Source organism: Nanorana parkeri, unplaced genomic scaffold (genome assembly GCF_000935625.1).
Source record: "Nanorana parkeri isolate BGI_ZX_2015 unplaced genomic scaffold, ASM93562v1 scaffold2217, whole genome shotgun sequence".
Classification (NCBI taxonomy): Eukaryota; Metazoa; Chordata; class Amphibia; order Anura; family Dicroglossidae; genus Nanorana; species Nanorana parkeri.
In genome coordinates this window covers 80,612-94,761 of record NW_017308485.1, presented here as the reverse complement: position 1 = coordinate 94,761, position 14,150 = coordinate 80,612, and the positions used below count along the sequence as shown (strand labels likewise).

Here is a 14,150-nt window from a genome sequence, read left to right as displayed (position 1 = left end):
CTGCTGTGCATATTTTCTTTTTTTTTTTTCTGGTGTTTGACTTTAAAACTGAAGTACAGAAAGATTTAAAAAAAAAAAACCTACATGTTTATACGGTTATGTATACTGTTAAAAAAAAATAAGTAAATGAATGTGGTATACATTGCTGCTAGAATTTGACTTCACATCGGCCTCTTTTAATCCCCTGTACAGCATAACCCAGTATAGGAAAGGGAAGGACAGCACAAGGAGCCATTAAGACTATTTAGGAGCTGTTGGACAGAAAAGGAGCAGCAGCAGAGGGATGAACTCATCAGTCTGTTGCTGCTCCTTTTCTGTCCAACAGCTGTTCTTGCAAACAGATTCTGTCATTTACTGTCCATTCACTGTCTGTAGCTTGCATAAGGTTGCCATTATTGCTAGAAATGACAAAAAAATTGCTCAAGTAGCAATTGCATGCAGCTAGGGACAGATGTGTGGCTCTGTTCCCTGACTATTTGCTTTCAGAGTTGTACAATTGTACTTAACCACAGATATGAATATGTAAATACATGTGGACAGCTGCAGGGCCCCTCAGCCTGCCATTGATTTGTACAGGCTGAGGGGCCACAGCTGAACATAAACATCTGGGCAATGTACAGCCAGCAATGGCCGTTTAAATGAGCCCAAAGGCTTCGGAAGTGTTAAGCAGACTGTGGTAGTGAAGCATGCAGTAAGCAGCAGTAAACCACTTTATTGTCCGATTACGTGCAGCCTGTTCATTCTGAGTTCTGATTTTATATGGATCCGCACCCATAATTCCATTATGTACTAGAATTGAAAGCCAGCTACAAAATTTTCCGGTTTTATAAAGGCTTTTGTATACTCCATATGTTAGCAAAATACAGTGACATGTAAATGTTAAAAAGGTTTGTCCAGAGTGACACAGCCCCATAAAGCCGACCCCATTAACACACACATTTGTGAAACCGAGAAGATGAGATCCCTGTTCTGAGAAGACATTCATCTCATATTCATTATTGTTCTTTCCCTAGAATGCCAGAGCCCGACTTTAGTGTGAATGATGTCAAGATGTTTGTAGGTAAGTGAAGATGTTTTTTTACTTCCTGTGAATCATATATTCTTTTTAGTTGACACAGTTCAACCAGATTTTTTAGAAGTAGAAAACCAACTTTTGGGCGGCTTAGGGGTAATTGAATCTGAATAGTTATTTACATGTGATTTGGCATCACTATTTATCCAAAGTCTTCATTCAGAACTTTACATGCTCGGGTATATCTTTATACCCCCATATACATATCTGTGTCAGAGGCAGTGCATCCAAACTGAAGAACCGGAATGTAATATGTTGCAGCTTACATGTCCTTAGATGTGGTGGCGGCATTTGTTTAAAATTTTCAGTCTATTTTCTGCAAGTACAGAAAACCTCCAGTTGATCCAGATAGACTGAAAGCATTTGGAGTAGTATGTGTTCGACCGTAAAGACTATTTTATAGTGTCCTAGGACAGTGGGGCGAACCAATGGCATGCATGCCACAGAAGGCACACAGAGGCCCCTCTGGTGGCACGGTAACCTAGGCAGGTGTGTCGAATTTGTATCACCTGATGGCAGGCAGGGTATTTTTTCACATTTTTTAGCCCTGCTTCGGGCAAGCAGGGCTAAATGTGGAGCAGGGGAAGCCGCTGCTCGTTTAGCACGAGTGATCCCGAAGATCACTTTTATACAGTTTGCGGGTCCACCCCCCTTCATCCGCTCCCCAAAATACAACAGCCCCCACCCGCAGACGCCGGCTGTCGCTCTCCATGCTGTGGTTTTCAAGGACCTGGGACCATGGCAAATTAGTTCAGGATGGAGAGCGGACGTTTTCCGCTCTGCTCTGTGAACGCTGCACTCGCAGCCTTCCCATCTCAGCATTCACAGGAAAGCCAGCACAGTGCTCAAACGCCTCTATTGGAGGTGACAGGTTCCATAAAGAGAACCTGTCACCTCCAAATGCTATCACATAGGGACTTCTTAGCCCCTTTATGATAGCAATAACGCTAAATGGGAAAAAAAATAAAGTTAAAAAAAATTATAAAATCAATAAAAAAAATTGATAATTCATATTTATTTTATTTTCTACTTTTTAAGTAAATAATAATAAGACATCATTTTTTTTATAATTTTTAGTGATTTTTTTTTTTACTTTATCACTTTCTTTAAAAAAAAAAAATTAAGTAAAGATAATAAAATAAATAGAAATAAAGAAGAAAAAAAATGGATTGGAAAAAATAAATTGTTGAATGTGTTTCCCTATTTTGCCTAAGGCAGTGATGCTGAAAGTTTTTTAAACCCCAGTGCCCAAACTAAAACACAATACCAAACTAATTTTCAATGTTGGCACTTTGATTTTAAATTGATTTTGCATTGCATTTCGGGGACTCGTGCTCAAAAACTAAAGCCATCACTGTCCTAGGGTAACAACGCTCACTAGCTGCAGTAATAAAAGAATTGGGGTGCCATTTAGAATGCCACACGGTGTGAAAGGGCCCTAATATTTATATTTGCCATCAATCTTTCTGGCACCCTGAAATGTTTAAAGCATATTGAGCCCATTTGGGGTATGTTTTGGACCCTAAGGACTATTTTATACTGGTGACTGGGAATGTAATGTTTTCATACATGATGGATAAAATTAGAGAACAAGCTGTTAATTCTGTGTAAACTTCTGTTATAGGGAGCAGACGAATTGTAGACGTGATGGACGTTGGCACCCAAAAAGGAATAGAAATGACAATGGCACAATGGGCAAAATATTATGAAACCCCTGAAAAGGAAAGAGAAAAATTATATAATGTGATCAGCCTGGAGTTCAGCCACACCAAGCTGGAGAATCTGGTGCAAAGGCCTGCGACGGTGAGCATGTCATCTTTTGGTTGTCATCTCATGAGCCCGCTACTAATTCTAAGTATCCGTTTTCTGTCTTTATGGCAATACTGATTGTTCATGGTACTAACATGTGACATTTGTTTCCTAATAAGCTATTGGGACATACCAAATGCATGTCCTGTTAGATGGCTGCAGAAGTTTGAAAAACACAATTTGAAGAAAAATTTAAAATGGATTTTTTTTTAAAATGCCCTCTAAGACTATGGCAAAAAACAGCTCTGGCTGCTACATATACATTAAAGTGACATTAAAGGGTAATTTTTTCCCCTCCCCCCCGTGTTAATGTCAGCACTTACATTAAATGATGTCTCTTAATCCGATCTTCCTCTTCTTTCCCCATGTTTTCATCTGTCCCTCCAGCGGTTCGGCGGCTCTCCGAGCGCTGACTCCTCTCTGCTTACAGGCACTTCAGATCCAGCAGTGTCTGCAGGCGTGTCCACGTGTCCATAGACTTACCTTGCGTCTCTACTCGTCTCCCGGCCGGGAATCCGAACTGCGCATGCGCCCGCCTCAAGATCCTTTGCGGCCGCACAAACAGTTCTTGTCAGCAGTAGATATAGGCAAAAAAACGGGAGGCTTTAGAACCCCTGTCTCTGCAGTACCTTTTTTTGTACCACAAGGTGTCCTCAGTCTTCAGTGTTGAATGATGCCCAGCATCGCTGAACCTCGAAGACTGTGTGGGCAGTGACCCTACCCCTTGAACACAGCACTCTGCCCTCACAATGCATTATCCATTACCGCCCACCACCAAGAGAAGACTTAAGCATGTCACGTGACCAACTAGAAGACATTTTTAACAAATCTCCTGGGGGAGGAGAAAGGGGGTAGGGGAGTTGGACTGGATTGTTTTTTACAGGGAGTTAGCTGTTATATCAATTTCAATAACCAGAGATTTTAGAGATTTTAAAGTTTACAAAGTGTAAGGTACAAAGTAGGAATGCACTGATACCATTTTTTCAAGACCGAGTAGGAGTACTGATACTTTACCTCAAGTTCTCGCTGATACCAATACCTTTTTTTTTTTTTTTTGTCATGTCACATTGTTTTCTAAAGCTAAACAGAAATGGTGACTTTAATGTCATTTTAATTCATCCGTTGGTTAGCCTTTCACATGTGCACGTTACGCTCTCTTTCCAACCATAGAGCTTTGCAGCATCTATCTGCTACTGCTCCAGCTTGCAAAGTGCCATGTGTAACTTTAGCTCATTCTTGCTGCACCCCTACAGTGACTTTTGGGACCTGGACCATCAGACAATTACCTGCTGCCAGCTGTCTAGGTTTTTTGAGTGCTTGCCTATTACCCTGCAGCTATACGTTGCCCTACCGCCATGTGATTGCAACATTCGTTATTCCAGACACCAAGGGGGCATCCACACTGTGCCGGGTGCCCCGAGATCTCACTCTATTAATCACTCCAGGGCTGCTTGCAACATGCCTACTGATGTCTGCAGCCTGGACCCTGTATGTGGAGACTTTCTCTTCATGGTGTGGTGGGTTCTTCTGCCCTCTTGGCTGAGGTTTTCTCTACAGTCATGTAGGACTTTATGGCCCAAATTACCCAGCCATTTAGTGATTCTGATCAGAGGCCACAAGTAATTAACATGCATACAAAAGACTAAACCGTTTTCCAAAGTGGATAAAAATGTATTCCGATTCATCTTCTCCAAGGGCTCGGAGAAGAACATACTTTCAGTAGTCAACTGGACAAAGAGTGTGAACATTTATTGCATTTCAGGCATCAAACTTGAATGTTGCATCTAACAGATTTAAGTTTCAGGTGAGATGAAGTTAAAGTCCAAACTCGAGAACAAAAATGTTATATATTGCAGCTTACCAGTCCTTAGATGTTGTGGCTGCATTTGTTTTTTCTGTTCAGGCTTTCTTCTCCTTTATTCTCACCTGAATATCCTCACAGTAAAACACTTCTGCATAGGGTGACTAATCTTGCTCACTGTACATTATGGAGGGGCAGCATTGTTCCCCCCCCAGGGACAGGAAGTGTAAGGCTTACAGAACACCTCCTCTTATCCACAATATGGCAGTAGGTGTTCTGTAATTCACAGAGATAACTTTGTAACTGATACAAGTGCAGCAGGGACGGAGATATATGAAGTTACCAGCTCACAAGATATTTGGCCTTTTCAACAGGTATATAAATGGATATATCCAAACCCGTTCAGTGGTAATTTTAACAGACCAAAGGGAAATGGATACATGAAGTTAAAGTGGATCTTTTACCCCTTTCACTAAAAATCACATCAGCATTCAGCTCTGCATGCCGATATGAAATCATCTTACATTGATTGGTTAAATAAACATATTTTCCTTTTACTTACAATTACAGTTATTTGTCCCACTTCATGCTCCTCTTAGGCATTAGAGATGTGCCCAAGAGATGCGTCCTGGGAAGGTTACATCAGCAGAGCATTGCTGGGAAATCTCATCTGTAAACTGCATAATCTAGCAAGATCTCATGGACAGACTTTTTCCATAAAGACGTATTCCGGACTCCATCGCCATTGGTGTGGTGCCCCCTATTGCTATCTTGCTATCTACTAGATTTCTTGCTTTGCTTGGGGGTTCTTTGTTGCATGGGAGCAACCACACTGACAGAGTCCTGCTTCCATCATTTATAATCTCTGACAATAATAATAATAGGAGATCTCCGTGCCTCTTGTGTATAGGTTCCAATAAATACAGCCACTAAAGGGAAAGGCAAATGTGTTACTTTCATCACTTCTTTCCTATTGTCTTTATGCATTCAAGTTCCTATGAATTACACCAGAGACGACAGTTACTTGGAACACTGGAATATAATGCACTCTGATGGCCCTGAGATTATTTCTGGCCTGCATTGTCACTACTCTGTCATTTATATGATTATTTTTCTGTCTCACACAGGTGGATCAGATAGACTGGGTGGACAACATTTGGCCAAGGCACTTAAAGGACAAACAGACTGAATCCACCAATGTCATCCAGGAGATGCAATACCCCAAGGTGCAGAAGTGAGTGATTGCTGCATATCACAGATCAATGTAGTTAATTTCTCTGTCAGTATAGAGTAACAGATGAGTCCTTCGGGCTCACTCTAGGACTGGTCGTGTGACCATATCCTAGAACACTGGTCATGTGGTGTCTGGCAAAGGAGTGTTCAGGAAGAGCTACTGATATTCCCTCAAGACTTCTTCTTTTTTTTTGGCTGAGATCACATGACTGCTGCTCTGACAGCCTATGTTGCTAATTATTGTTACAGTGCAGAAGGAATAGCAAAAAGGGTTTGCTTTACATCTGATTTTTTAGTCACTCTTCCTAAAGCATACTTGGCATCCGTTATATTTTTGTTAATGCTACATAATGTGTAAGTGTAATACTTCCAAGTATTTATTAACTTTCACAGAGATCACACTATTCTCCTGACAATGGTTTCACTTGCTTTTTTTTCTGCAAAAGGACGGAGCCATCTTTTGTTCAGGCATCATCCAGATGACACAATCATGTAATTGCTGCCATTTTGTGGTTCTTGGCTGTGTTCACAAATGTCAGGCGCAGATCAGCTCCTACTGCACATTATGAAGTTGTGAATACTGGGCTGTATTTGTGTTATATCTGATTAGGGGAAGCTTTAATAAAGAGAATGGTCAGGGTACATCCACTTACCTGGACACTGCTATGTGTAATTAGTATCTTAGGCCAGGTGAGTTCTAGACCCTGTAACGTTGACTTCTCCAGCCAGGTGCAAATCCTGACTTCTTGGTAGCCCAGAGATGTCTTTTCCACAGTATGTGTGACCGCCAAGCATCACTGGTATGTCTGTTACTCAGCTTAGTGTCTCAGCAAAATGGCAGAGCCTCGGTTAGCAGCCACCAGTCTACCAAACATAAGTACACAGCAAGGTCATGTCTCTCCTGGCTGCAAGTGTTCCAGCACCCACAGCAGAACCTGGGTGATTGCATGGACCCTATAAATAAATGTATGTTTTTCTCCATAAAGTATCAAATTCCAACCACAGGGTAAAGTATCTCTTTAATGTATATTTTAGTCCTGCTCATTTCCTAGTTGCTCTGGCAGTGCTAGGAGGTTCTGTGAGGGGCTTAGCCGTTATGCCTGTAAGAGAGATCTCTAAAGGTAATACACAAGGGTGGGAAATTGATCAAAACTGGAGCAAACAGAATCTGGAGCAGTTGCCCATGGCAACCAAACAGCATCTCTCTTCAGTTTGCTAGGATAAGATTTGAAAATGAGACAGAGAAGCTGATTGGCTGCAGCGCACAGCTGCTCCACATTTTGTCTGTCCCAGTTTTGAGAAATTCTTCCGAAGGTCTATAATAAAACGTTAGCTGCGTGGGATTTTTTTTTTCAACTCCCAGTTTTCTCTTTTTTTTTTGCCTCTTTTCCAGTTCCTCAGATCTCCGTTCACAAAAAACCCCTAAATATGCAACTTCCTTACTTTCTAATATTGCCCTAGCAATCTCTGTAATCAAAGTTAATTAAAATGTAAAAAAAATATTCTAGGGGCCTCTGTGAATGGCATTTGTTTAGATCGGGGGAGTGAAATAAAATTTGCATCAAGCAAAGGTCCGAATCGCAGTCCGGACAGAACAGCTACTTGTTCTTGTCCATGCAGCAGTCCACCATTTAGGCTGCATGCACACTAGCAGATGCATAGCAGCAGACTAGTACAATTGATCTGGTTGGCTGTGCAGCCGCCCAGAACACTTGCAGGTGTAGCAGCCGGCCATGCCTGACATCATTGGTTGCTAGGAAGCCAGCGGTCTTAGCAACCAGTGTCTGAAGGGGAGGGAGGACCTGCACTGGGTTATGGCTGGCAGTGGAAACAATGTAGCCACTGTCAGCTAGCGATAACCCAGCGGAGGCCGGCGATCACGATCCAGACCCAGGTCCGCTAATTAGTGTCGTCTGGTTTAGATAATGTGTGCTTTTGACAGTTTTGAGATGCTTCTGATAGCATTCGGTTGACCTGCATTTCACCTGCTTTAGCTGCTTTTAAATTCCCCTAGGCTTGTATAGGGAGAGAAGCAGTTCTGTAGCAAACAAAGGCCCATCGACAAAGTTTATGGTACTTTTTGCTTTGACATCTGCATTGTATCATGCAGCAATATCTCATTTTATCTCTTTTTATAGATACTGCCTTATGAGTGTGCGTGGCTGTTACACTGATTTCCATGTGGACTTTGGTGGCACGTCTGTATGGTACCACATTCTCAGAGGAGGCAAGGTAAAGCTACTTAATTCTAATGTTTGAACATAAAGGGAAAGTGGCAAACCTTTACCCAAGTAACAGTTTTTTTTTTTAGCCTGCAGTCAGGCTTATCCTACAGCCGTTTGTCATTTAAAGGGGTGGTCTGCACAAACCTAATCTAGCAGCTTTTGTTACATGCTAAAGACTTAAAAACCTAATGGTTTCTTATATATTTCGTGAACTGCTGTGGTGGGATCTTTAGTTCCCAAGCTCTATCCCTGCTATGAGGATTGTGCCCCACTCTACCTGTTATATGCCGCATATCCCAACGTATATCATAAATCCCACCAGCACACTAATGGATAATGTTCCAAATAAATGTTAAGTCAATGAAGGGGACCCTGCTCAACCCCGGAGCGTTGCATTTTTATGTGACAATATGCGTGAAAGACCCTTTATTTGGAACATTATCCATTGGTGTGCTGGTGAGAATTATATTACAAAGTTCAAATTTAGGCTCGTCTGCATTCATTGAAAACATAAATATATTTGCTGTATAGGAAACAATCCTATTGTGTCACAAAGCTAATAAGTTCATTATCTGACCTCCTAAATGTGTGTGCATAGCAAGCTTTTTAAATGGTAAAGTAATAGTGATGGCATTTACAGCCTTGCGCATTAGCTGTACTTAGAGTTGAATTGTGGAGGATTGGATCTCCTTTTGGGCAACCAGATCATTCCCTGTTCACATGGGCGGGCACCCTTACAAAAACCTAATTATTTCACCTCTGTACATTAGATAGTTAGTCCCTGGTTGTTTTTGGAGAGGGCTTAAAAGCAATTTTCACCTTTTTAAAATAAATTTTGTGCATTCATAATTTTCATTGTATAGGAGCCAGTAAAGCATCACAACCGTGATCAGTGGATTGCGAGTAGGGATGCACTGATGCCGATACTCGTACCCGTCCAAATGCTCCGATACCTTCCCCGATACCGGAACTTCTGGTCAGAGGAGGATTTCCTCTGATGGAAAGTGCTGTAGGGGAACATGGAACCAGCTTCCCGTGCAATCAGGAAGTTGGGCGGCAAGTCCTCATTCTCCTGACTTTGATAGTACTGGTGTGCGTGATTCATATGAACAACATTGGAGTTCTTCAGGAGAGGAAGTTGAAATTTCCTGTACTGGGTCAGTTGGCTCTCTCTCTCTCTGTCCTGGATGCTTTATAGGAATACATGGGTAAGGTTTGATGTGAGGGAAGATGTAATCTATTGGTTAAAAAGAACAGTAACCTTTTATTTCTGCATTCCAGGCACAGACTGTACAGTTTCCTGCTGATGGTTTTGAAGCATAATGTGTGTGTGATTTGATCATGTCTTCTCTAGGTTTTCTGGCTAATACCTCCTACAGACCAAAATCTGGAAATGTATGAGAATTGGCTGTTGTCGGGGAAACAAGGCGATATCTTCCTGGGTGACAAAGTGGCCGAATGCCAACGCGTGGAATTAAAACAAGGCTACACCTTTGTCATTCCTTCAGGTACCTTTTATACAGTCATCCAAGGGTAACTGCATGTGCAGATAAAGCTCCGTTTCTCCCTGGTCTCTTTATCAGATTGTAAAATAGCAGTACATGCCTCATGTACAGACAAGTTGGAGTTATTACTGGCTTAACCCTTTCCTGACTCGTGACGGGATTATTCTGTCACGGTCTTTCAGTTCATTAAAGACCCGGTGACGGAATAATCCCGCCAGCATGAACAGACCAGCGCTCATTGAGTTTGTGCTGTTGCAAGGTCCCTCAGTGTCTGAGGCAGACCCTCAGCAGCAAATTAGGGGTCCCAGCACTGTAAACACTCGCTAGGTAATCGCAGTGATCACCGAGCTGTGACAGCCACTGAGCCGGCTTGCAGCTCACTGTGTTGTGGAGCTGCAAGCGGCATCAGTGTGTTACAAAAGTGATACTAAGTATCTCTGAGGAGAATACACTAGCTCCCCATAATACTTAGTATCAAAAGCTCATGTACATAAAAAAAATTAACCCCTCAGTGTCCCTGATTAAAAAAGGTTTAAAACTTTTTTTTTTTTAAAGGAAAAAGTATTAGAAAATATGGTGCCTAGGAGGCTATTAAAGTTAGAGGGACAGAGCGGAGCTTTTACGTAATTTACCTAAGCTCCTGCAGATGGAGAAAGCACTAGGCAGAGCTTTTCGCTGGTAGGGTTATCAACCGCTCCAACATCTAAGCGGCTACAGTTGGGTGACAACGCTGCTGTGATTTCTCTACAGAAAGATGACAGAGCCCAATCTTACTAGTATGGGCAGCCTATATCTCATATGTGATCTTTGACCATAGCTCTACTTCAAGTTTCTGCTGGGGATATTAAGCGCGCCTTCACACCAGCCGCAGTCGCTAGTGTACGTCTGGAGGTAACCTGTGCCGAATACAATGTGCCGCACTCTTTATTGCAATGTCACAAGGTGACATTTTATTCAGAGTGTTGTGATGTAGGTGTAATGCGTCCTAACGTTCTGCGGTGGAAAAAAAGTAGCACGTCTTACTTTTTTCAGTGCACACCACTGTATGTAGCCCAGTGATGTCAACTGAACACATAGGACAAAAAGCAGTTTGTTTTGTCTATACGTTAGGACTGCATTGGGCCCTCCATCCGCCCAGCCCAGCGCAGCCGCACAGATGAGACAATAACAGGTCTTAAAAGCATTGTTCATCACAGAGCACTATGTTAGGAGGAGGAGCCATATGTGGCACAATCTGCTCTGTCATGCTGCAGGTGCAAAAATAAGGTTACAACAAAACCTTTTTGTGCAGAGACAATACGATTGCTGTCGTGGCAAGCTAGTGTATGAAATTTATGGAGCCCTGCAGATATTTACGTACTGTAAATACTCACAGAGAAAATATAGATGTTTGACGCATGTATCTTTGCAGCGCTCAGACTTTTGATTTTGCTTTTACAGGCTGGATCCATGCTGTGTACACTCCTCAGGACACACTAGTTTTTGGAGGGAATTTTCTACATAGTTTCAACATCCCCATGCAGCTACGGATATACAGCGTTGAGGACAGAACAAGGGTAAGTAACCCATGCAAGGCTTTGTAGTTCTGGGTTGCCATAGTAGCCAATCAGATCCTTCCTTTCCATTTTCATGTTTTTTTTATCCTGCACTCTGATAATGGCCGATTATTTAGTTTTGCTACAGGCAATAAACCTTCCTAAAGAAAAATGTCTGTCTGGGTAAAGGTCATTTATTAAATGTCAGGTCTGTGAGGGAAGACCTCATCCTTTGGGTTAAAGTAAAACCCCCAGTTTAAAATAAAAGAAAATTACAAAGCTTAGAAAAATTTATAAATAAACCAGGCAGCTTGTGCTTCAATACTCACCTTTAGTCTAGACCTGTGCTTCTCAACTGGTGGGTCGCGACCCCATGTTCAGTGGGTCCCCGAGTGCCTTCCACTGCACTAGGCGAGTGTGCTGCGCTATGGGGGAGACTGAGAAGCCTGTCCGTCCTTGTGCCGAGTAGCCATTCAAAATATGCTTCCTGGCGTTCAGTGCCAGCTTGAGGCGGGGTGGGCAGGGGGTATATCCACAAGGGAGCTCCATCCATACCATACGTTCATTGCTTACAGCTCCCTCGCGTGATGGTAGTGACGTCACATTCTGTCTCTCGGCACCTCTACAGGGAGTGCAAGGGAGCTGTAAAATCAATGCACGTATGGATGGAGCTCCGTCCGGAATGTGTCTGTGAGATTGTCTGTCTGTGGTTGTGTGCGTCTGTCAGTGTTTTATTCGCAAACTACCACGCAATCGCAGCTACTGTTTGTTCTGGTGCGGGAAGTACGTTGCATTGCCATTCATTTGGATGGCTCCACAAGCACACCTCCCGCCCACAGTTTGATCGGAACATGCAGTACCGCATTGCCATTTGTTCCAGGTTGCAACTTAACGACTAAGGACACGTGTGGGTCCTTAGTCGTTAAGGGTTATACAGGTTATTAGGGTTATACAGGTTGAGAACCAATGTTCTAGACTGTCCCAAAGTCATTTAATTCTGCCACTAGATGCCACCAGCGTTTTGAGTACAGTGAAGGCCAGTGTCATGCAACCCATGTAGTCCAAACCCAGGCTGTCCTGGACACCACCTTCTGGTGTTTCCTTCAAACCAACATCTGTATGAGATATGTGAACATTACTGTTTTGATTCACTGAGCATCGTCAGCATGGGGCTGCTAATTCAGGTCATCAAGCACCACGGAATTTACTTGACAGCAATACTTAGGTCAAGTAAGGGAGATTTCCAAACAATGCACTTGGAAAATGTAAGCAAATTGCCTTCATCAAAAGGTGAAATCTAGTTGCATGCCATTTTACATGGTAAGGCTGTATTTGAATTTACAATCTATATTACAAGGCATTGATTCAAAAGACCCAGCTGTGGTATGCACCAGCCCTGCACTATGGATGCCCAGTATGCAGAAACATGGATGGCCGTTTTGAGCCTATTTAGAACCAGTTGGGTGTTGTAGTCATTGACATTCTGCCTTGTTAAATATGTATTCTGAAACTACTACTCCTTTTTGCATTTGAATACGTTTTCCTATAAGCATTGTCCAAATTACCCTATTGGTACTCAAGGACAGTCATTTCCATGGTGTGCTTTCCCCTTTCTGATGAGACCTTACATACTGAAACTGAAGGCACTGTGATGCTGTAATAATCTAGTGGGTGAGACTTTATATAAATAAAATTGCTTTACACAGATGGTATTTTGGTATTTTCTTGCTCCTGGAGTATTATATTTGTGGAGTAAATATATTTTTTTCATGCATGAGGCCCACAATATGGCAGCTAATAACTGAGCTCTGTTGTCTTCTACCTGTCAGGTGCCCACCAAGTTTCGCTACCCATTCTACTACGAGATGTGCTGGTACGTGTTGGAGAGATACATCTACTGCATGACCAAACGCTCTCACCTCACCAAGGACTTTCAGAGGGAGTCGCTGAGTATAGGTGAGCGCCTTCTTCTTGATCACCTGTTCAGATGGATAGTAAAATGTTAAAACACAGACGTAATAACACTACATATGTATATTAACTTTGTACTTAGTGGTTTGTCTGGTCATGTTTTTTATGTCCTTCAGATGTATGTTGCAAAACTTTAAGTCATACACCACAAATCCATCCAGTGCAAAACATTATTTGCCAAGCAGGGGACGAAACATTTTAGAGAAGACATCTCTGGTGGAGGGTTCTCCGTTGCAGCTGGTAAACAAAGTTGCTTTGAACTAGATGGGTTTGTCCTACTTGATATGTATAAGCTTTTTTTTGTTTTACGGGAACAGACATATTTTCTATTCTATAGTATTTGCTTAGTTGAGCTGTACAGTGATTGTGTTTTGCCGATGGAGACATAGACTGTCTGCAGTCTCTCATATTGTGAAATGGCAACAAGGCTCCTGTGAGATATAAAGTGCAGCACCTCAAAGCTGTGAGCAAATGCCAGGCCATCCTAAAAGACATAGCTTTGGCTTTCTGGTAGCATGATGGCTTACCCATCCCCGGTCATCTCCTCTCACCTCTTATACATTTCTTTTAAGGCAGCCAATCATAGTGATGGTCCAGTAGGAATGTCTGGGAGGTGGGAAGTGCAGGCAATGTTTGACACTATTGGGGTCAGGCATGACAGCATGGCTTTGAGGCTCCTGCAGGTATGTCTAAGTTCCTGCACTTTTACTCAACAGCACCCCCACTTTTTCCACAACAGAGTTTTTTATTTAAATTAAGAAGCTGATACGGTAGTACTTTTCTTCTTGAATGTAAAAAATAATGTAATGTGCCCTTGCTGATGTGTCCGTTTTCATTCATGTAAACAGTAAGAATAAAAATATGGCAGCTGTCATTGCTGAATTAGTTTTAAAGATGCAAATTTGTGTTATCATTCTGATCCTAGCTATTCGGTGACCCACAAACCTGGAACGCACATTAAGAAATACAACGTTTTCTACGTTTTCTGTTATTGTATTG

General features: G+C 42.2%; 1 protein-coding gene across 1 annotated transcript in view; it reads left to right on the top strand.

Annotated features, from left to right (window-relative positions):
- Positions 1 to 14,150, top strand: part of KDM2A (lysine demethylase 2A) — a 97,065-nt gene that overhangs the window by 23,372 nt on the left and 59,543 nt on the right. The window contains exons 5-11 of the mRNA XM_018573052.1: positions 1,014 to 1,060; positions 2,697 to 2,875; positions 5,810 to 5,916; positions 8,054 to 8,147; positions 9,495 to 9,648; positions 11,086 to 11,201; positions 13,010 to 13,136. Of these exons, the coding sequence (XP_018428554.1) occupies positions 1,014 to 1,060; positions 2,697 to 2,875; positions 5,810 to 5,916; positions 8,054 to 8,147; positions 9,495 to 9,648; positions 11,086 to 11,201; positions 13,010 to 13,136 (824 nt within the window). The remainder of the gene's footprint in view (positions 1 to 1,013; positions 1,061 to 2,696; positions 2,876 to 5,809; positions 5,917 to 8,053; positions 8,148 to 9,494; positions 9,649 to 11,085; positions 11,202 to 13,009; positions 13,137 to 14,150) is intronic.